At 39.1% G+C, this 22,742-nt stretch overlaps 1 protein-coding gene across 1 annotated transcript in view; it reads right to left on the bottom strand.

Moving 5' to 3' along the window:
* OSBPL1A (oxysterol binding protein like 1A) overlaps positions 1–22,742 on the bottom strand; it is a gene marked incomplete in the record, with an annotated part of 2,690,541 nt that overhangs the window by 1,893,592 nt on the left and 774,207 nt on the right. The window contains 1 exon segment of the mRNA XM_044065352.1: positions 15,898–15,965. Within this exon segment, the coding sequence (XP_043921287.1) occupies positions 15,898–15,965 (68 nt within the window).

The following is a 22,742-nucleotide window of genomic DNA, read 5'->3' as shown; positions in this document are numbered from 1 at the left end:
TCCCCCCATTATTTTGGCTTTGTGCAGATTCCTTGCACTAAGAAGTATGTTATAGCATGAAGAGAAAAGGTCTCATTCAAGGGTCATCTGACAAAGTCTACAATCTTTTCACACACACACACACACACACACACACAAAACATTCTTACACACACACACAAAAACAAACAGTATTTGTCTGTTTTATACAGTTTTATCATTACTACTCACTAAATAATTTTCTGCAGCTTTTGGCAAATATGTTGCTCTACACAAAACCAAGGGTTGCTGTCTGCATTACTTTTTAATCTATTTTCCATTCCCTTTTACTACTGAATATCCAGAACAGGACTTGTTAAACAATCATGACCATGTTACGTACTTCACCAGATAAACAGTGCATCAACTAATATGCTTCTGTGAAATGCCTTCCCTTTCATATATGTGGCTATAACTTCTACTACTAGGTATCAGACAACACTGTTTTATTAGTGCCATATTTTATTTATTTTATTTATCCTGTGTTGACCAAGCTAGCCCCACTAGTTAACTGGCCTCTTCTCAGGTGGAGACCTGAAGTGGTACTTACACTACTAGGAGAAATTTGGCCAGGGCATCAGAGAACTCACCACACACTTTTTGGTAGTTGCTGATGGTTCTTTTACATCCACTTGAGCTACCAACAATTCAAGTAGATGGGGCATCATTTTAACTTCTCATTCAAAAGATGACACACTCAGGAGTGAGAAATGTAAAAGGACAACTGCAATTATAGCAACAGCAGATGACTTCAGCATTTAAGCAACTACATAAGATGCAAAACCTCTAATCATCAAAACAAATGTGAATTATTTTATGAATTCTGAAATGCTCTCATTCTGTGCTGAGACCTTATCAAATTAACTGTTAAAACAATACAATGTGGCATACACGTGTCCATATACAGCAAAATTTGAGCTGGAGTTCCAAAGCTATAACCACATTTTGAAACTTTACTCCCAAATTTCATATTTTTTCAACATGAAGTAAAAAAGTCAGTAGTTGTGTCAACTGAATATTATACCCATCTAAAACAAAATGGAATCATTACCTTTACTTAAACAATCTAATGTGGAAATGACATGCACTTTACAAGGACTTGCACATGACAATGTGTTATGCTGATGTTGGTAATGTCAGTCTCTGATTTCCTACCAGGCCACAATTCTTCAACAATTTATGCAATGTTCATCATCTCTTCTGCACAAAATCTGCAATATTTATGACTTTTTTTCTAAAATTTGAAAACTATTTACATATTCAAGTGACTCTAACAAAGGAGGTCAATAGTTTAACAAAATGTTGAAGTATATAGCAAATCATTTTCATGTGATTTATTCTGTTCCTGATCTGATCCATAGGCCACATTACAGCCTGATCACTTTAAGCTTAAGCTAAAATGAGCAATCAGAAAAGATTTCATGAACACAAACAACAGGTGTGAAAAGAGGTGAAAATGTTCCCATTCAGACGAAAGGGGATTACTACAAAGTACTTTTAATTTAAATTATCTTGCTTTATACATTTGTTAACCAGGTAAGCCCACTGGACAGAAGTAAGCCTTTTTCAAGGGTGACCTGGGAGCACAGTCTGGTTAAGTATCTTGCTCCTGTAACACACTAGGCAAATGTAGGTGAAAGAAATCAAACTCTGTACCCTTTGGTTACATGAAGCAGAACACTTGCAGTTCAGAGCCTTCATCCTCAGTACAAACCTTTAGCTTAAATCTCCACTTCTCATTAAATTCCTAAAAATCTATAATCTTGTTAAATCTACTAGTAACTGGCTTACTAATTCAAAGTTGAAATGAAACAAACCCAGGTATAAATTCTACCCTTTACTCAACAAATAAATCTGAATAGCCATACTTAATGCAGGCAGCATTAAGAATAAAATGGAACATCCAGGCTATTTTCTTACCACCACAACCCAGACATAGCATGCATCAATACATCCTGGTTAAAAAAAAACAGCACATCAATCTACATCCCCATTCTACCACTATTACCACATGTTCAACAATAGAACAGGAAAATTAATGGGTGAAGGGACCATAACATTCATAAAGCAAAACCTCAGAACCTTTTCTCCTAACTCGAACAATAACCATACTCCAACCTGGCAATTTTTACAGCTGCACATCAAAAGCATATTTAACTGACCCTTTCTTTAGAGGCCTACCCCCAAAAGAATCAGAAAACTCAAATTGCCACTTAATGAAATCTTTCCACATGTTGCTAACTGCAAACCCATCATTGGTGACTTCAACTTCAAGCGTTTTCAAGGGCACTAGCTCTGAGGTAATTTATTACCTTACTGACCAATTTAAGAGCAGGGAGTTTAACTCTATTCTAGATCTTCTCATAACAAATATTCCACAAAAAAACTCTATCATATAACAAGCCCCCTACAAAGCTTAACATATTCCACTTCATGACACTCAAGTATATTACAGCCCTAAACACAGGAACTAGCTCAAACAAATTGGCAACCATCCCTGCAAAACATGGACTCTACCACCGCTGCAGCCTCTAACAGCTATACTTCTCAACCCGCAGGATAAACATCCTCAGAGAAACCAAGCTGCATATACATATGCACATACAAAATAAATGGCTCACAAATTAATTTAAAGTCTTTTTCAAAATGAGAGTCGAAGACAAGCAGACATACAAAACCAGGAACAAGTCAATACCCAGCAGAAACCTGGATTTCATCAACCTGACCAAAAAAGTCAGCAAAATCAAAACTTCCTTTGATCAACTCAAAATTCACTGATTACTAGCTCAAAAACAAAGGAACCTCATAAATAATCTGACTGGATGCGCTCCATGTAACAGCCTTCCACAAAAAGATTCTGCTCCCACCATCTCTGGTAATCTTGCATCAAAAGACTTCTTAAATGAATTATTTTCCCGAGCCTTTCTACCCAAACTACCCATAGTCTTCCCCAGTTGTCAAATTCAAGCCCCCCTTCAATCATCCCTGATGCCTACTTACAAATACAATAAATACATACATACATACATACATACATACATTAATTAATTAATTAATTAATTAATTAATTAATAATAACCAAACAAATTATGAAATACAGTGAAAAGAATCCCAACAATGCATCCACAGGTACAGACGGGCCTCTGACTCGATTTATTGCATTATGCAAATGTCACATACCACTTTTACCACCTATACAAACTTTGCCCTCCCCCCTCCAAAACAATGCTCACACTGCAAAAACAAGCAATAATAAAACCCACACCTAAGCAAAGCAAACACCAAAGCCCCAGAGACCAAGACAATTGCAATTCAAATCATCCTAGGCAAAATCTTTGACTGACTTGTCTTTCACCAAGTTATAGAAGATACCAAAAACACAGCATCTTCTTGCCACATCAGCATGGCTTCCAGGCTGGCCACAACAGCATAGCAGCACTATAAATCCTCACCAAGGATACTGTTATGAATATGGGCAATGGATTTTTAACAGGTACTGTTTTCATTGACATGAGACAAACCTTCATATTGATGGACCATCATTTTCTTTTTAAAATCCTTTAGCCACAACACCTTTCCATTACTCAGAAACTTCCTGTACAAGAGAGCATTTAAAGACTAACTCGTACATCTTTATTTTCTTCTTTCTCCACCTCTATTCAAAGGAGTATCTTAAAGATCCATTTTATCCTCTACTTTTCTCTCTGGTTATCACCTACTCATAGGCCACCTACAGCTCAATGTCATTTTATATGCAGATGAAATAGTCATCTACAAAGGTAACCCTTCCCCCTTAGTCATCAAACAAAAATTAATATAATTCCCCCTCCCTAACTGGTTACTCAAAAATAAACATATATTCAACACCAAGAAGACAAGATCTATGATCTTCAATGCTTAATAAAAGCTTTCCATGTTCCTCACCCAAATAAGCCTGCTTGGCAACTAGCAACCCTTAGAAGCAAGAAGTCATTTCAATTATCTAGGTACCTGGCTTAGCCAAAACCTAAACTTTCAACATCATATCTCTATTACTAAATCAGAAGCCACAAGAACTTAATCTGTTAACATCATATTTTTACCACTAAATAAGAAGTAAAATCACTAGTCCTCTGGTCTAAACAGATCCCCACTTCTCTCCTGCTACTGCAGCAGACAACAGGCAAAATGATTCAATGGTACAATTAGAATATGGCTCCCATTCATAGCCAATGTACCCAGAACAATTATATCCTCCCTCTAAAACACAGCTAGGAATATCTGTATATACAACTCCCTGATCTCCAAAAGAGTGATCTATTATTAAGCACTGATTTTGTATCGACTCTCATTGTAACTTAGCTCAGTGGCCTCTTAATCATTAAGATTATTACTAAGATTATTATTAAGATTAAATCTTAATCTTAATAATTAATCAACTGCAAATCAGACTACACTTAACTTAAACTGCCATTCATTACTGAAATAAAAAAATGGGATGAATAATTTAACTGCAGTTATGGTATAACCTTAATGACAGTTTCAGAAGTTATGTCCAGTTGGAAAGATGAACTTAAGCAATTACATATTTTTACTGACCACCAGTAGACATCAAAGATTGAAACAAAACTAATTTCATGAACTTTAATTGTACTTTGACATAGGAATGGGGTCCATTCCTGTCATGGTATTAGAGACCCAAAAGATTTGGAGAAATTAAAAAAGGCAGAAACTGTATACATGTACCAAGTCTGACAGAGTTTTTTTTTTTTTTTTTTTTTTTAATAAGAGTCAACTGTTGACTCATCAATATATCCATAGTGCACAGAAGCCTTACAAGTGTACAATTTGTGACAAAAGATTTGTACAGAAGATATGCTTGGTGAGATATCAGCATTGCCATAGTGGGCAGAAGCCATATAAATGATCTATGTGTGACAACAGTCATTACAACAGTGCAAATAGATCACATTTGAGTACCACTGGACACTTGCTGAAAATGAAGTTTGTGACAATATTATACAAGAATCTGAAACTAAGCAAGATAGAATATCTCTGTCCAGAACACTTAAACAATGTAAAAGTAAAAGTCTGGGAAAAAAATAAGCCAGCATAAAATGTGACTGTTTGACAAAAGGAACCAGGGGTGGGGGATACATTATTATTAGTACACTAAAGCATCAAATCCTCTCTGGTTAAAATAGATGAGAGACGTGTGTGTGTATGCGGTGGTTGATCGATTTGATACTGTGTGTGTAACAGTGAGATTAATACTTTGTTACTGTAGCCCCAGTCTGGTTGATACTGCATATTGGAATTATCTGACTATACTAGTCCGCATTGTTAACGTTAATAACATACTGCTGATCGGTGACTTCAGCTATCCTGACAAACTGGATTGATTTTCCAGCAACTGCTCAGTCTCGAAAGAAACTATAGACATCATTATCCTATCATGGTTTGCATCAACTAGTATTTACTGGAATGAGAGCTAATAACATTCTTGCTATTACAGCAATCAACACAAAAATATTATTTGCAATGTCATGGCACCTCATCCCTTCGGAAACTCCGATATTAACTCTATTGAGTTTGAAATACTGGCCAGCCCAGTTTCAAATTCCATCATCAAAATTTTGATTATAGCAAAATTATAAAAAATGTACAATTTATTAAGTTCAATGCACTGGCGTACTGACTTAGCATTAAGTCAAACACATTTTCGTTATTCTAGACTTGACAATATTCTGAAATGTGATTTGGACAGTACAATAAAGACAAAAGAAACAAAATTAAATCCAAAGTTCCCTTTTTGTGGACCTCAAAATTAACCAAACGTTATACAAAGAAGAAAAAAGACTTTTCAGAATTTATAAAAAACATTCTACAAATTATAATAAAATGAAACGGAACTAAAGTTAGGAAATTAGAATATGAAAGAAAGCTTGCTGAAAACACATCCAGCATTAGAAATGCTTACAAATATATGAAACAGAAATACTGAGCAATACTCCTCAATCAATGTACTGAATATGAATAACAGCTGCATATATGTTCCCAGTATGACAGACAAGGAATTTAATATTCCTAACAAGAAAAGTGTTATAAATAACATGCTTACAGATTGTACCATATCATACTTCCCATTGCCCTTTTATCACAGAAGACTTGTTGGTTAAAGCTCTAAGCAAAATAAAATAAATGTGAGCATCAGTGGGTCCAGATAATATCCTGGCTACTTTACATTACAATATAAAGCCCTCTGTTGGACGTCTTCGACAAATTTTCAACAAGCATTTTACATGGTGGTGTGGATCCTGAGTTCTGGAAACTATCTCATGTGGCATCTATACATAAGATACATTAGAAAGGAATCTAAAATGAAGTTAATTATAGGCCAATAAGTTTGATATCTATTCTGGGCAAATGCTTTAATTGCTGCATTATTGACCCTCTAAATGAAAATAGAAATAAGTTGGCTGTACAAGACATACATAAACATGGTTTCATAAACAGGAAGATCCACTATAACCAACAACAGAACTTGATGATAAAATATCACTGGCCTTATATTACAGTTTGATCCCTGGTGTTACATATTTGAATCAAGACAAGGATTTTGATCCTCTTCCTCACGTAGCAATCATCAAAACCATGAGAAATGCAAACATTAATTAATACACAAGATGGATTACATCCTAGTTAAATGACAGGTTACAGGGAGTGAAAAAAAATCAATGGAGCTAGTTCATGATACCTTCCGGTCAAGTTAGGAGTCCTACAATAGTCAGTTTTGGGTCCCGTATTACTTCTGTTTGCAACAATTCCACAAAACAAAAACATGATTATTGAAATATGTCCAAGATTGCAAAATATTTTTTTCATCAAGAATAACAGTTCGATCTTTAATAACTACTACTTCTTCTTTCGGCTTTTTCCCGGTTAGGAGTTGCCACAGCGGATCACCTGTCCGCTCATGACTGGCAGTGGAGTTTTACAGTGTCGAGTTGCCAGCCCGGCGCCCAACCTTCCACAGAAGGCACACACATGCACACACTCACACCTAGGGCCAATTTAGAGTGTCCAATCCACCTACAGCATGTCTTTGGGATGTGGGAGGAAACCCACGCAACCACATGGAGGACATGCAGACTCCGCACAGAAGGCAACCCAGCTGAGGATCGAACCGGAGAGCCTCTTGCTGTGAGGCGGCAATAACTACAAGGGATGCTGGGTGTCTCATAATGTTATACAAAGTATATATATAACCCATATTAGAATATAGCAAAAGCTTCTGCATGCACAATATCACAAAATTGCAATGCTCAGAATCTATTTGGTGGGGATTCACAAATAAATTAAAACAAAGTGATGTCATACACAGAATGCTGTTCATATTAAAATGTTTATCAGTATATAAAAATCAAATGTATTCTGGCATACAAAGCATTTTAGGACAAGTCCATATAAGCAATATTAGACAATAAAAACCTTATCAGACAAGATGTGCCACAAGAACAAGGAACTGAATTTACAAACGCAAAGCTTTAGGACTAGACTTAGATAATGGAGCAAACTTCCTTCATGCATTATAATCTCGAATATATTCAAGACTCATCATGACAGTTTAGGGACTTTGGCATATGAACATTGACTAAACATACAAAACTTATGAAAATCACTTGCTTCCTACAATGTCTTCCATAACTATCTTAAAAAAAAAATCTGAATCATGAAGCTTCTTGTAAATGCTATGCAATAAGCAGCATAATTTAAACTTTTCCCCTCCCTCTATGCTCCCATTTTCTTCACATTATACACTGTTATTCTACCCATGAAGGCTCATCACTACCAACTTATTCTCTGTCACCTTACAAATAACCTAACCTTTGTTGTCCTTTCCCTCCCCCCACACACCTAACTTTATATAGTGTATGTACTGAATATTTACTATGTATGGTGCATTGCGCACCAGTTAGGTACACTGTTTTACAGTTTACAAGCTGACTGGTGGTATTATATTTTAGTGCTGACAGTTTGCTTCTAAAATGTCATTCACTATTCATTACAAGGAATGCATCCATCTGAAACCCTCAGCTTTATCATCATCTTTCTTCTGTATTTTATAGGACTGACTGCACTGGTAATTACCAAGCAGTCCATTTGGAACAGTGTTTACTTTTTTATTTATTTTATCTGAGGTTTGCTAACTGGGTTAGAGAAGTGGTACAGGGCCCTTTTCATCTTTATCCTAAGCCATAAGGCACTACAAAACAGACAAAATATGAAACATACTATAATCAGAAAAAAATAATGTTGGCTAAACAAATCAAGAACATTAGCAGTTTAGACATTGCACTACAACTAATTACAGCAATGTATTTCAATGAAGCGTATACATAAATTAGAAAGCATATAAAGAATATTCTGAAATTTTCTCTAAGTTAAGTAGGTAGAAGTAGAGCATAACAGTTAACCATTGTGTTTAAAACAAGAACACTTACTAATCACAATTTCTTCAAGCTCTTTCTTGTCCAGGACAGTAGACGGATATAAACTATGCTCTTTACTGAGTGAGATCAGAGGACAAAGGCCAGAATCTTATACTACCTGGAACCCCAATACAGGTCACTGGGCTTTGGACTCAGAGAACTTGGGTTCTCCAAGTCTACCTATAGAAGCTATCAGCTCAAATTTCAAATGCTGGTGCAGAACACACCAAGTCTGAACCATCATAAGGTGGTCAGCCAAAGTAGTGATTTCATTAAATTGCACATAAATTGTTCTTATTGTTCTTCTATGTGCTATTTCAATTTTTAAGCTACATCTTGGCTTTGTGCCCAGGTTGTAAATGAAAAAGGTTCTAGGAGTAGACCAATTACCTGATCACCAAAACAGTATACAAACAAATGAAATGCAGACTACCTCTCATAAGTAGGTACTAGGCTATTGGCCCTAGGGCCTATATAAGCCTAGCCAAAAAGGTACCCTGGCTTTCGCCACCCAAGAAAATTATTTTCCTGTGCCCCTGTCGAGCAGATCCACAGAAGTGATCCCCGAGGTGAATTTCTTATTTCCCATCCAATCATCAAGATTTTTCTTGAGTAGTGCTAATGAGGAGCTTTGTTTGATATAGATAGGTAGTTTGTTCCAGAGCATGGGAAGTCTCTGGGACAGGAATCTATCCCTCCAGCATGTTCTGTTTATTGTGGTGACAAGGTTTAGGTCCCTAGAGTATGTAGCTCGGAGGGATTGGGATTTCTTTAAGTGGAGCATATCCAACAGCTCCGGGTTTGACATAGCTTTGTATGTTAGGCAGAGATCGCCTTTGAGTAGGCGATATGCAATGGAGTAAAGCTGGAGTTTTTTGAGACTGTCCGAGTAGGGCGTCTGTTTGAGGCCAGTAATCCTCTTTGTGAGGTATTTCTGCGGCCTTTCCAGTTGCTGTAGATGTCTTGTGAGGTACATACCAAAAGGAGTGTTGTACTCTATAATGACTCTAATGAGTGACGAGTAGAGAGGAACAATGATCTTTTTTTTTCCTGGATGGGAAACCTTTGGTGATGAGGTGTGCCACATAGAAGGATTTCCTGACTACTGTGGTGATGTGATTATCAAAGGAGAGACTACTGTCCACCTGTGTCCCAAGGTCTCATATCACACTTTCGGTGTTAAGTAGACTACCAGCTATGTGGTAGTTCATGGGTACAGAGTTTTTACCAAAGGGGATATGACAATGCACTTTTTGGCATTGAGCTTGAGGCCATGGCTTTGACACCAAGCATCTTTCTCAGTGAGGCCCTTTTGTAGGATGTCCACATCGTTAGGAATTTCGATTATGGCTCTTATTTTGCAGTCATCTGTGAACTTCATTAGCCAAAGACCTTCTGTGTTAGCCTGTACTTCAGAGAAGTAGAAACCAAGCAGGAGAGGACCCAGGAATGAACCCTGTGGTACTCCACTTGTCTGAAGTCAGATTTGGAGTCTGCTACTTTCACAATGTGGGTTCTGTCGAGCCAGTTAGCAACCCGTCTTGTGACATAGGGATTTATACTTAGTTTAGTGAGTTTATCTATAATTCCAGAGTGGGGGATGGTGTCAAAATCTTTGGCGAGATCTAGATAGGCTGTGTGAACCATCTTACCCTCATCTACGGTTTTGGTAACTGCTTCAAAGTTGTCTATCAGGTTTAGGAGACATGATCAGCCTTTTACAAACCCAAACTGGGTGGGGTACAGAGTTTGGAGATTACCAATGTCTTTGTTTATATGTTCCATGATGATACGTTCCAGGGCCTTGCAGACCAGGCTCGTCAGGCTAATGGGGTGGTAGTTCTAGGGGTCCATGGTGGTTCCCCCTTTCTGGAGTGGGATAACCATTGCTGTGCGCCATTCAGTGGGCACAAAGCCTGAGGTGAGGCTAAGACTGAACATGGTGCTTAGGTGGGGTGCCAGTTCATTCTGTAGTTCATGTAGAACGTAGCCTGGGATGTTGTCAGGTCCCATGGATGCTGTGTTCTTGGCTCTGGAGAGTGTGCTGTTTTACCTGTGCAGCCGTGATTACAAGAACTATGCATTCTTCCGGTGTAGAGATGGGCCCTTTAGGGGGTGAGAACGGGGTAAAGTTAGCATTGAACCTATCTGCCAAGATGTTGGCAATATCAGTGGGTTCTGTATATTTAGTGCCACTGTGCTGTAACTCAGAGCAGATCTGAGTGTTGCTATTGAGATTCTTGACATAGCTATAGAATGCTTTGTAGTTGTCTTTAGAATCAGTGGTGATTTTGTTTTCGTAACTAGCTTTGGAGGATTTTATGAGGGATCTCAGCTTCTTGCTGAAGCTGATCAGGGAGTTCCTCCAATCATGGGATTTTACTCTGTTTTGCAACAATTTCTTTCTTCTGTTGTAGAGTTTGATTATGGCAAGGGACCACCAGACTGACTTCCTTTTTTTGGAGGATAGCATTTTGGTTCTGTTAGGGATAGCACAATCCATACACTCGTGTAGGATTCAGCAGTGCTACCTCTACTGTCCCTTTGCATGGGTGCTGTGAAGTTTGCCACTTCTGTCTTAAGAAGCGTTAAGTCGGCTTTGGAGAAATCTTTTACAGTGCTTTCCCTAATGGGGTTGGGGCAGGATGTGGATGCCTAGGGTGATTAGCTTGTGGTCGGATCTGACCAACAATGAATTGACATCTGGTGTGGAACACCGGTCACCCATGTTGGTAATGACCAGGTCTAGGATATTCCTGCCCCTGGTGGGGGTGTGGATAAGTTGATCCAAGGCGTTGGAATTTATGAATTCCAGAAAACGTTGAGCAAAAGAGTTGGTACATGAGTAGTTTTCCCAGTTAATGATGGGTTAGTTGAAATCGCCCATTACTAGGGTATTGGGTTGTACCCTAATATTTTCCAGTGCATCAAGAAATAAGGAGTGGGAATCCTGGGGCATGGTGAGGGATCTGTAGCAAGTTACAATTTGGATTGCGGTCTTGCCCAGAGTTGGTTGCACTTGGATAATCTCGGATGCATTATGCTGAGCAACTAGCCTGGAGGTGTGGATATCCTTAATGAATATGGACACGCCTCCGCCTTTACTGTTTCGGTCCAGGTTAGGTGTCCGAAAGGTGTGGTATGAATTATAGCCTGGTAATGCAGGGGTACTCTCTGGAGCCATAAACCAGGTCTCTGTCACTGCACAGATGTCAATGTTCTCAGTTTTAAGGAGTGCCTCGAGTGAGTGCATTTTGAGGTTTAGACTTGTAGCACTGAGTAACATTACCCTCAGACTTTGTTTGCTTGTACCTGTTACAGTGGTGAATTTGTCATTTGAACCTTGCCTAAAAAAGGCACTATAGGGGTGGCAAGAGCCTTAGCCAGTATCCGGAATCCCAAGGGTGACAGGTGCAGGCCATCTCTGGCAAAGCATCGTGGTCTGTCGATCATGTCATCCCAGGAAGATACTGGATCCCCTCAGAATGACACCAGAAGCTTAGCCAATTACTGAAGTCAATCATTTTGTCCTTGTACTGTGGTATCACTCTGGGTGATGGCAGGATGCTACTTAGAGCTAGGGTCATAACTGCCTGGGCTAAAAGATTGGAGACCTCCCCCATGTCTCTTTTCATGTAGTCCAGCGAGGTACGTCTCAGGTCATTCACACCAACATGGACAATGACAGAGTCATATTTGCACTTGTTGTGGAATGACCTGAGTGCATGCGTTATGTGGCAGATCTGGCACCCGACAGGCAGCTGACAGTAACTTTCTCCTTGTTTAGCCTGGTGACTGGAACATCAGTGTGTCTGACTATAGAGTCACCTATGACTAGAGTGTTGGGTATGTTGTTATGCCTTATGGGCTGTGATTGAGTGGCACACTGAGTTTGTGGGCTATGTGTCATTTGGGTTGTGCTGGGGGGGGGTGGCGGTTGCTTGCGTTTCTGCTTTGGAGGTCTCCGTTGCTTGGACAGATTTTTATTGAGAGCCTCCGCAAATGGAGGTGTGTGTTTTGTGTTTGTGTGTGTGACTTTTGGTGGTGTAGGTTTGGAGGGACTATGTGATGAGTGTGGTGTGGTGCAAGTGTTTACCTTCTCTTGACTGTCTAAGTCCAGTCTTGGGTGAAGAGACTTTTGCTTCCAGTTCGGCTATATAAGTGCATCTCTCACAGGCTATAGTGTTGGGTGGTAGGAGAGGGTTGCCTGTGTACATGAGGCAACTGCTGCACTGACCCAAGATGCCCAGATTCAGCAGGTAGACAGGAGAAAACACTGGCAGCTGACCCTTAGACATGCCTGGATAGGTGCGTATTTATTAAATACTAAAAACCGTTTTCCTCTAGAGAGGTGAGGAAAGTTGAACTTTATAGTAATTTGTAGCTTATTTAGTGCTTACAATGAGTTCTGAACAAGTGCTGAGTTCAAAGAAACATATTCGAGTGCTAAAACTAAACAAACGGGCTAGTTCTAAGGGAAAATTTGAAAAGCAGACTTTATGGTGCCGGGAAGCGTTTAACCCTAGCTAAGTGGCGATGCATAAAGTGTATATATTTTTTTAATATAACAGTAGCAAATGAGCAAACCGATTTAAACAAATGAACTAATTAATCAATAAAAAGCTAAAAACTGAGCCCTGTTCCAGCAGTCTTCGATCAGAGAAGTTTTAACTGCACACTCCTGCCACTAGGGTGCAGGGGAGCCTTCTCCAAAAAAAGATGGCCTAGATTAGTGCTCAAGTTATACAAACAAAGCTAGATTCAGCAGGTCTGAATTTAGTCTATGCTACAGCAAACAAGGCATACCAATTTCAGAAAAACAGTTCAAATAAGCAGGCACAATAAGCCTTTCACCAGAAACTCCCAGCTCAGAAGGGCAGAATCAACCCTCTCCTCCCACAAGAGTGCAGACCACACCTTCTTAATGTAAAATAACTGGCCCGAAGCCCAAGTGCTTAAACCAGAACTAATACACTTTTAGAATAACAGACACCAAGACTTCAATCAGCAACTCCCAACTTAGAAGTATGTAAGCTACCTGTCCTGCCGCAACAGTGCAGACCACAAACCTTCTTAATGTAAAACTTGTCTGAAGCCCAAGTGCTTAAACTAAAGGCTAAGAATAACAGTTACAATTTAATCAGGCTACTAACAAGCAGTAATAAATGTAGCAGAATAAATGCAATTACGTACTTTTAAGAACAGGCAGCAAAAGCAAAATAAAGTAATAAAGTAGGAAGAAACACAAATACAGTAAAAGTAGATGAATAAATTGCATTTGTTTTATATAACAATAGAAAACGAGCAAACTGATTTAAACTAATTACCCAGTTGATCAGTAAAAAAGCTCAAAACTGAAGACTGCTGGAACAGGGCTCAATCAGACAAGTTCTAACTGTTAACTCCTGCCACTAGGGTACAAGGGAACCTTCTCCAAAAAAAGATTGCCTGGATTAGTGCTCAAGTTATAAAAACAAAGCTAGATTCAGCAAGCCTGAATCTAGTCTATGCTACAGCAAACAAGGTGCACCAATTTCAGAAAGAAACAGTTCAAATAAGCAGGCACAATAAGCCTTTAATCAAAAATTCCCAGCTTAGAAGGGCAGAATCTAGCCTCTCCTCCCACAAGATTGCAGACCACAAACATTCTTAATGTTAAAATAACTGGCCTAAAGCCCAAGTGCTTAAACCAGAACTAATACACTTTTAGAATAACAGACACTGAGCCTTCAATCAGCAATTCCTAGCTTAGAAGGATGTAAGCTACCTGTCCTGCCACAATAGTGCAGACCACAAACCTTAATGTAAAACAACTGGTCTGAAGCTCAAGTGCATAAACCAAAAGGCTTAGAATAACAGCTGCAATTTAATCAGGCTACTACCAAGCAGTAATAAATGCAGCAGATTAAATACAACTGAGTACTTTTAAGAAGAGCCAAAAGCAAAACAAAGTGCATTTTGTATTAGTAAAGTGCAAGGAGAGAGAAAGGAGGAGAGAAGAAAAATTCAAGGTTAAGAACCTAAATGAGTTGGCCTTCTCAAATGTTCTCTCTGTATTAAGTAGCGTGAACATTAGACTGGGAGAGGTGTCCCAGATCGAATTTACAGTAGGGGCGGGTAAATGCAAAGCCAAACAGTTTCAGGACAGATGACAAACAGAAAACAATGCCAGAAAATATATAAAATAATTCAGTCAGGCAAAATAAAGACAATGCAGAACTCTGAAAGGTTAAAATGCCAAGAAATATGCCTATCAATCAGCAATATACTTCCAGATTGTTTGAGAATCATACTTCAGCCAGAACACCAGGGGTTTCCAACAGTGTGTGCAAGAATTTACAAACTATTTTTAAATCAGCAAGCCTTGAGGCAATCAGACAACACAAAAGCTGTTAAATCAGTTTTAGAAACTCCACCACAGGAATAAGGGGGAACCAATGACATGACAGATGAGAAACAGAAAACAACGCCAGAAAATATATAAAATAATTCAGTCAGGCAAAAAAAATAATGCAGTCAGGCAAAATTAAGACAATGCAGAACTCTGAAACGTTAAAATGCCAAGAAATATACTTATCCATCAGTGACATATTTCCAGATTGTTTGAGAATCACACTTCAGCCAGAACACCACAAGTTTCCAACAGTGTATGCCTCTTATCAGAAGAAATCTGAACAAAACCATAACTAATGGGGGACAAATATCCAAAAATAGGGGCAATTTTAAATATTGCACTTACAGAAGTTGTCAGAATAACAGCTGTTGGGTTAGTATGACTTTTCTGAAGGGTATGAAGTCTAAAATTCACGTCTGCCATTTTTTAACCTCACTGACTCACCAGAAAACCAAAACTTTAAATAAGGAACACACCAAAAATATGAGGCAGAAATCTGGACATTTTGTGAAAATCTGAACAGCTGAGAGGTATATGCTAAAACAATGCAGTCATTAGGAAAAAAAGCACTGGCCAAACCTAAATGTAAAGCAAAAACAGTACACAAGTTCAAAATATCTAGCCACTCTGTGAGGACTATAGTAAACAGCACAGTCCAGAAAGCTACAATAAACAGATTAAATTAAACATACTGAAACAATTTTTAAGCCATAATAATTTAGAGCCATATACTTAGTTATATCCCATAATGGAACTGCTTAAATTACACAGCTTGGACTAAGCACACACTAACATTTCACAATATAGACCAGGGAATGAAATGTTTACAAAGCATTTAAGAGGGAGAAAACCATGTCAACATGACTTTTTTCCTTGCACTTTATTTAGTAATAGCTAGGTGGTACATTTTAATGAATTTGGATATGTATTAAACAGTTATCTATGAACAATTTTATGTTCACATATTCAACACAAAAATTTCATTCAAAGAATCTAGATGCATAAATTGCATACCTTAGAAGGGATGTTTTTGAGTATTTGTTTCATTTCAGCTCCTTGAGCTAGGTCAAGAGCAGTCTGATCTAATAAAAACAAAATTCAACAAAAAAAAAGAGATTAGGTGACATAACCAGTTTTAGTAACATTTTATGTTTTACATTTCTTAGAATACTGCGGTGCACAGATACTTCTCTATCAGTTTTACCTGTCTTAAGACATACCACAAATTTTACCTCATTTTGGTGGTCTGTTTTTTCAATACTTCATAGAAGTTGCACATATGAAGTGAAACAGAGAGACACTGCAATGAATGTGTGTGTTCATAATAAATCTAACAAGCAGATATGGTTTTGCTTGAAATCTGGCAGCAGGAGTGGAATTTAAAAACCTGCTGGCTTGGCCACTATGAATTTTTGTTAGTGAACATGATATCTGGAGCTCTAACTGAGATCTGTCAGTCTGTATTTTTGCAATACTCAACATTTCATGTAATAACTTGTTTCAGTAAAAGTACAGCCTCTAAAATGTATTTTGTCCACTTCACTGGTCAGACTTCACAAGTTATGATTTATAAAACTACTAGACTGCTTACAATAATTTTTCAGCAAAACATCATGCTTTCATTACTTGTACACACTGTAAAAGATGCCATACTGTAAAATTAGACAACCACAATTAAAGTGAATAGTACATGCGTTACATTTTCTCTGTATTGAGGATTTTACTTCCTTTAAAAAGCAGTATTTCACAAATGACACCCACTGATGCATCACAGTTAACAGGGTAAGCTATAGTTTATTGTTATAGAGTGACTGTTTAAAGAATGAACTCTACCCTTATTATAGCTCAGTAAATAATCGTTTCCTACTTATTATGTTTCATACTCCAAGGCAGTACTATTAGTGCTGCTGATATGGTTACATTTCCCTCTTCTTGTCACCCTTTTCCCCAGAAATTTGCTATCCTTTCCTCATCATAAGTATGCATATCTTCTTCAAAGAATAGTCTATTCTGTGTTGTCCCAGGTATGGAAACTACAATATCCAAGCATTCAAAAAACATTAATTTAGGACAGCAGTTATATTTCCCAATGCACACCATAAGGCTCACTTACGAGATCCACAGAGTCTTTAATGGAAAACCATTTTGATCAAGTTTTTCATCAGAAGACACTGGAACAAGAGGTGGTGTGATACCTTTAATTAGAGCAAAACAGGTTGATAGTCGTGCTCTTAGACTAAAAGCATCCCTTAATCGGGGGTTAAGAAGTTGTTGACGGTTGATGCAGTGCTTTAATACCCACTTGTATCAAAAAAAAGGAGCAGACAGCTACATCATTTCTTTCCCACTAGCTAAGAGTCAGAAAAGTTAGAAGAGTCTCTACACCTAACTCTCTGTACATATCCAGCTATACCATCGGTCATACTCCAAACAGCATGGATTGTGGCCTGGACGAAGTACTATGACAGCACTTTGTTCCCTAACTAATGACTTCCTGCAACACACTGCAAGAGACCTCCTTACAAGCTCCCTATTTATAGACCTGACAAAGGCATTTGACCTCACTGACCACTATCTGGTCCAAAACAAACTGAAGTATCTGTCATTGAGGAAATATTTAAACTAGGGAATGGTGTCTGGACTGACACCAATTTCAGAGTAAAAATAGGATCCTCCCAATCTGAATCTGCATGTATTACCAAAGATGTACCACAAGTATCTATTCTTACTCCTCCTCTTCTCCATATTCATTAAATTCCTTGTGAGCTTCTCCCTTTCTCCCACTCATCCACTATGCTGACGACAGTCATTTATCAATCAGATCACTCTTATACAAACATTCAATCCCAACTCCAGTCTGATTCATAATGGCTAAAACCATAAACTACTGCTCCATCCCTCCAAGACCAAAACTATGCTTTTCAGAACTCCACAGAAAATTCACCAAGCAGCAGACTATTTTTGACTTGCAAAACCATTCCAAAGAAACCTTTAGAGGTTTATGCCTTAATCATTCAACAGACTTCCATTTCCATACAGAGTCAGAGCAAAAATAAATTCCCTCCTCTTCTGGGCCAAAAGATCTCCCCTTTTCTATCTCAGTCAGCCAGAGCAGCCATTAGTAAAGGAGCTTTCTTTTCTTGGCTTGAATATAGACTTCCCAATTTCACGTCTGCCTCCAAGAAAAACACCATCACACTCCATTCTCTAACAGCACCTGCTGATTCATTACAAACTCATCTCATTGTTGCAATATTCTTTACACTTGAGAAGAGTACAAAAGCTACTGGAAAGTATGGGAGGAGGAAGGCACAGAAGAACACTCCACAAATCCATGAAAGATAGTCCTGGAAAATCCTACCCTGGCCCTGGAAATGACATCCAGCTTATAATGCTTGGTAAAAGTCTGAAGAGAAGACCAACAAGCAGCTTCCAGGATGAATCTAATATCCAAACCCTTGAAAAACACACCAGAAGAGACAAATGCCCTGGCAGAATGAGCATGAGCAGAACATAAAAGCTGATTGCCATTAAAAGAATAACAAAAATAAATGGTCAGAGATCCAGGAGGTGATGGTTTTTTCAGACACTGCCAAACCCAATTTTGTGACATGAAATGAAAAAAGAAGTTATGTACTTACCATAATTTTCCATCTGTGTTGTCCATTATCATTCTTCCTCAACCATTGGGTTCAGATCTGATCCGACTTGGCTGATACTGCAGGTAGTGGGCAAACTGAAACTTTCTAGCTTCTCCTTACCCATAATGCACCAACCCCTAACGTACCTCAGGTCCTGTTTGCTAAGAGATGTATGAGATTGCCATGGATCTTGTAGAGTGAACTTTTAAAAGTTTTGGTAATGGAATGCCTAATTTATTATAGACAAATGATATGCAGTCCGTAATCCATCTTGCCAATGTCACTTTTATTTGCAAAAGATATAAATGACAGATTAGATTTTCTAATGTATTTTGTTCCGAGTAAGTAGAAATGCAGTTGTCTATGAACATCTAGTAAATGCAGCATGTACTCACCTTCATTTTTTAATCTGGGGAAGAAAACGGGCAAGCTAATAAACTGATTGATACTGAATTCTGCACCACCTTAGGAAGGAAGGGTTTGTTCTTAATGTCACCCACTCCTTATAGAAAAATAAAGTAAAGAGGTTTAGAGGATAAAGCTTGTAGTTCTGAAACTCTCCTGGCAGAGATAATAGCTACTATAAATAAGATCTTCCAGGTCAAAAATTTAAGATCACATTTTGCAGCTGGTTCAAAAGAGGAATAAATTAAGGTCCAGAAAACAAGATTCAAATCCCATGCAGCAGTAGGATCTTTATAAGATGGTCAAAGTAAAATAGTACCTCTCAGAAAGGCCTTGCTTATGTCAACAGAAACTAGAGAGGAGTTGTCAACTCCTGTATGAAAGTTAGACATTGCTGCCAAACTGAACTTTAATGGTAGAGGAGCTAGCTCCTTCATTAAAAATATCTGCTAAAATTCTAATATGCTTTGTGTAGGGTCTGAAAAAGGGTCGATACTTTTTTGATGCGCCCAACAAACAAACCTCTTCCACTTACTCTTGTAGATTTTCCTAGTGGAAGCTTTGAGGAAAGACAAAAGAATATGACAGACAGGGGACAAGAGCATAGTTTGTCTAGCTGTTAACGGTAGTGGAGAAACCACACTGTCAGCTTTAGGTTTGAGACATTTGGGTGAATCACGCCTGTAGAGTGAGATAGGAGGTCTAGAATTGAATCCAAAATCCAAGGCAGGTAAACTAGATGAGGCCAAAGGAAGGGCAGTCAAACTTGTCAAAGCCAGTAAGAAGAAATGCGGATGACTTTGCTCTTCAAACTTGCAGCTTTCTGTAGGAGTTTAGGAATCAATGGTGTTGGTGGATAAGCACAGAGAAGACTGGAGGGCCAATTGTGGAGCAGAATGTCCCTCTATGATTCCCTCATTGGGGTATTAGGGCAAAGAAGATGCTGCATTTGTTGTTTAAGGGAGACACAAAAGGTCCCAGGTCCCAGCAAGGCTGTCCCCACTGAAGGAAAACCATCTCTGTCACTTTTTCACTGAGAGACCACTTATGAGGTAGAAGAATGGACCTGCTGAATTTGTCTGCTATCATGTTGGACTTCCTCAGAATGTGCATTGCTATCAGAAAGTGGTTGGATGAGATCGCCCATTACCAAACTCTGAAGGCTTCTTGACAAGTGATAAAACCTGGTTCCTCCCTGCTTGTTGATTTACCAAACTACTGACATTGCCCATTTGGATTGCAACTGTTCCCAGACGTAAAGCATCCTGAAAAGCTTGCAAAGCTAAGTGCACTCCTCTCATCTCTAGAACATTTATATGCACACCGGCCTCTTTGGGGAACAAAGTGCATTGGACTGTTTCCTCAATAAGTGATCCCACACCCAAACTGAAAGCATTTGTGGTCATTATGGCTTTGGGTTAAGGGAGAATGAATGGACGGCCTTGAAAAAGCTGGTCTGACCTTATCCATGACCAAAAGCACTTCTTGCATGTCTGTGTGATCCTTATTTATACTGCCATCCTCTGATAAAGACTTGACCATTGGGATGCTAGTATCCAGTGAAAAATTCTCATATGATATCTTGCCAGGGGAACAAGAATTATGGCTATTGACATTGAACCCATGGCTTGAAGTATTAATCAGGCTGAAATTTTGGTTTTGTGAATAATTTTCACAACCTAGAATTTTAAAGACTGAACTGTGTTTAAGGAAAGTGAGGCTGCGGCCGATGTTGTATTCATATAAATTCTAGTGTGTGTGATGGATGCAACTGAGATTTATTGTAGTTTATTGCGATCCCCAGAAGGGAGCAAGTTGGGAGTAACCTGGTTTCTTGCTATTACGAGTAGATGCCTGGTCAAAGTAATGAGCCAGTCATCTAAATTCAGAAACACCAGGAATCCCTGAAGCCTCAAGTGAGCTGCCACCACTGCCATACATTTGATGAACACTGTTGGGGCTGTGGTGAGACCAAAGGGCAGAGCTCTGAGCTGGTAATGACTGGCTCCCAGCCAGACGTGTAAGAACCTTTTGGACCACTTGTTCATTTATGTGATAACATGCATCTTGAAGGTCTATCGAGCACATCCAATCCTCCTAACCTAAAAAAGGCAGTATGGACTGAAAAATAAACATCTGAAACAGAGTGTCAAACTGACTTGTTCAAGTTGCTAAGAACCAAAATTGGTCTACAGTCCCCTGTTTTATTTGGCACTAAAAAGAATCTTGAGTAAGTTCCAGATTCCATCTGGTCTGGTGGGAATTTTTGGATGACACTTTTTCTTAGCAGCTTTTGTATCTGAATTGCTGCTTCGTTCCTTTGACTGAGTGAAATGTTGGGAATTTTTTGTAGAGTTGGGGGTGGAAGGGAAAAGGGTATTATATAACCTCTAGAAAAAATCCTCTGCACACAAGTATCTTTTGTTTGTCTGGACAGGTTCTCTGATGCAGGGATCGTAAATCCCCACTTGCCTCCAGAGGGGAACAATCAGACCTCCTTTCAGGAGTGTTGGTATGATCTGTCAGAGTAGGAATTGTTAGACCCTTGGTTTTGTGGACCACCTCTGCCGAGTAGGCAGAGTCTACCATTAGTGTTGCCCCCACTGCCTCTGGGGGAACCATCTCCAAATGGATTTTGGAAAGGACCATGAGATTTTTTGAACCATATCTTTCATCACCTGCCTTGGTTTCTAGAAAAGGCACTTTTGGGGGAGAGGGGTTGAAAAAGGTACTCCTACAACACAGAGCATCTTTGCATCCTTCTCGCAACTGGTGTGTGTGTCCTGCATTTTCACACCAAACAAGGAAGATCGAAAGACTCAAAGGGCTCTGCAAAATCACACAAGCGCATGCTTCCAGGCATGTCTCCTTATTGAGATGCCTGAATCTACCGTCCTTGAGGTACCCTCAGGCTGCATTTGAGATGAGCCTCATAGATGAGTTTGAGACATGTAGTAATGTAGTAAATATCAGGTGCTCTCACCATGAATAATGTCAAAATCACAATCACAGATCCAAATGTGATAGAAATGTAACGAAATCTGCACACAAACTCCAGTAGTAATTCAAGGATAATCCAAAAGGTTTGTTTATCATACTCTTTTATCATACACATGAGTTTGAGACAGATTGAAGGGTTGCCAACTGTGAAACTACCGTAGCTTAAGCCTCTGCAGTAGTGGACCCTGAAAGAGTATTTGACAACTCTTAATCAAACCTCCTTCTAACCTTGTAAAATATGCCAAGTAATTCAGTGACCTAAGAGCAAAGGTCACTGAAGCATAGACACATTTCCCAAACCTGTCCAATGCCCTGGACTCTCTATTACGGGGATGGACTGTGGAACTTTGTTCTGCAAGTTCCTTCTTCATGGCCACCGCCACTACCATGGCATCTACAGCCAATCACTTACTCCAGTTCTCCCTTCCTGTTGGAGGTGCCAGATTTTGGTTTGGTCTTTTGGGGATGGATTCAGCCACAACAGGCTCCTTCCACACCCGCTGAGAGGTCAAACCAATGAGCTCATCAGCTGGCAGAGTTACCCAGGAGGTAGAGGGTCCAGAGGCAAATGCCTCCAGAAACTCTGATTCTTCTAGGGATGGATTTTGGGAGGACCAACCACCCTGTTGCTTGAGGATCTCCAGAACATCTCCAAAAGAGACGTCATTGGGTGGTGATCTGGGGGACCCTGCCCCTTCATAGAAATCTGTGTCCTCCAAAATAGATTCCTGAGGGGAATCTAACTCCCTTCTTTTGCACTTTCTCTTCCAGGGCATTTCCTCAGTGGAATGCTCCAGGGAAGAGTCAGAAGAG

The sequence above is a fragment of the Protopterus annectens genome, chromosome 3.part0 (assembly GCF_019279795.1).
Source record: "Protopterus annectens isolate FY-2018-M chromosome 3.part0, PAN1.0, whole genome shotgun sequence".
Taxonomy (NCBI): domain Eukaryota; kingdom Metazoa; phylum Chordata; order Ceratodontiformes; family Protopteridae; genus Protopterus; species Protopterus annectens.
The sequence above is the reverse complement of the archived record's forward strand: the minus strand, read 5'-3'. Positions and strand labels throughout refer to the sequence as shown.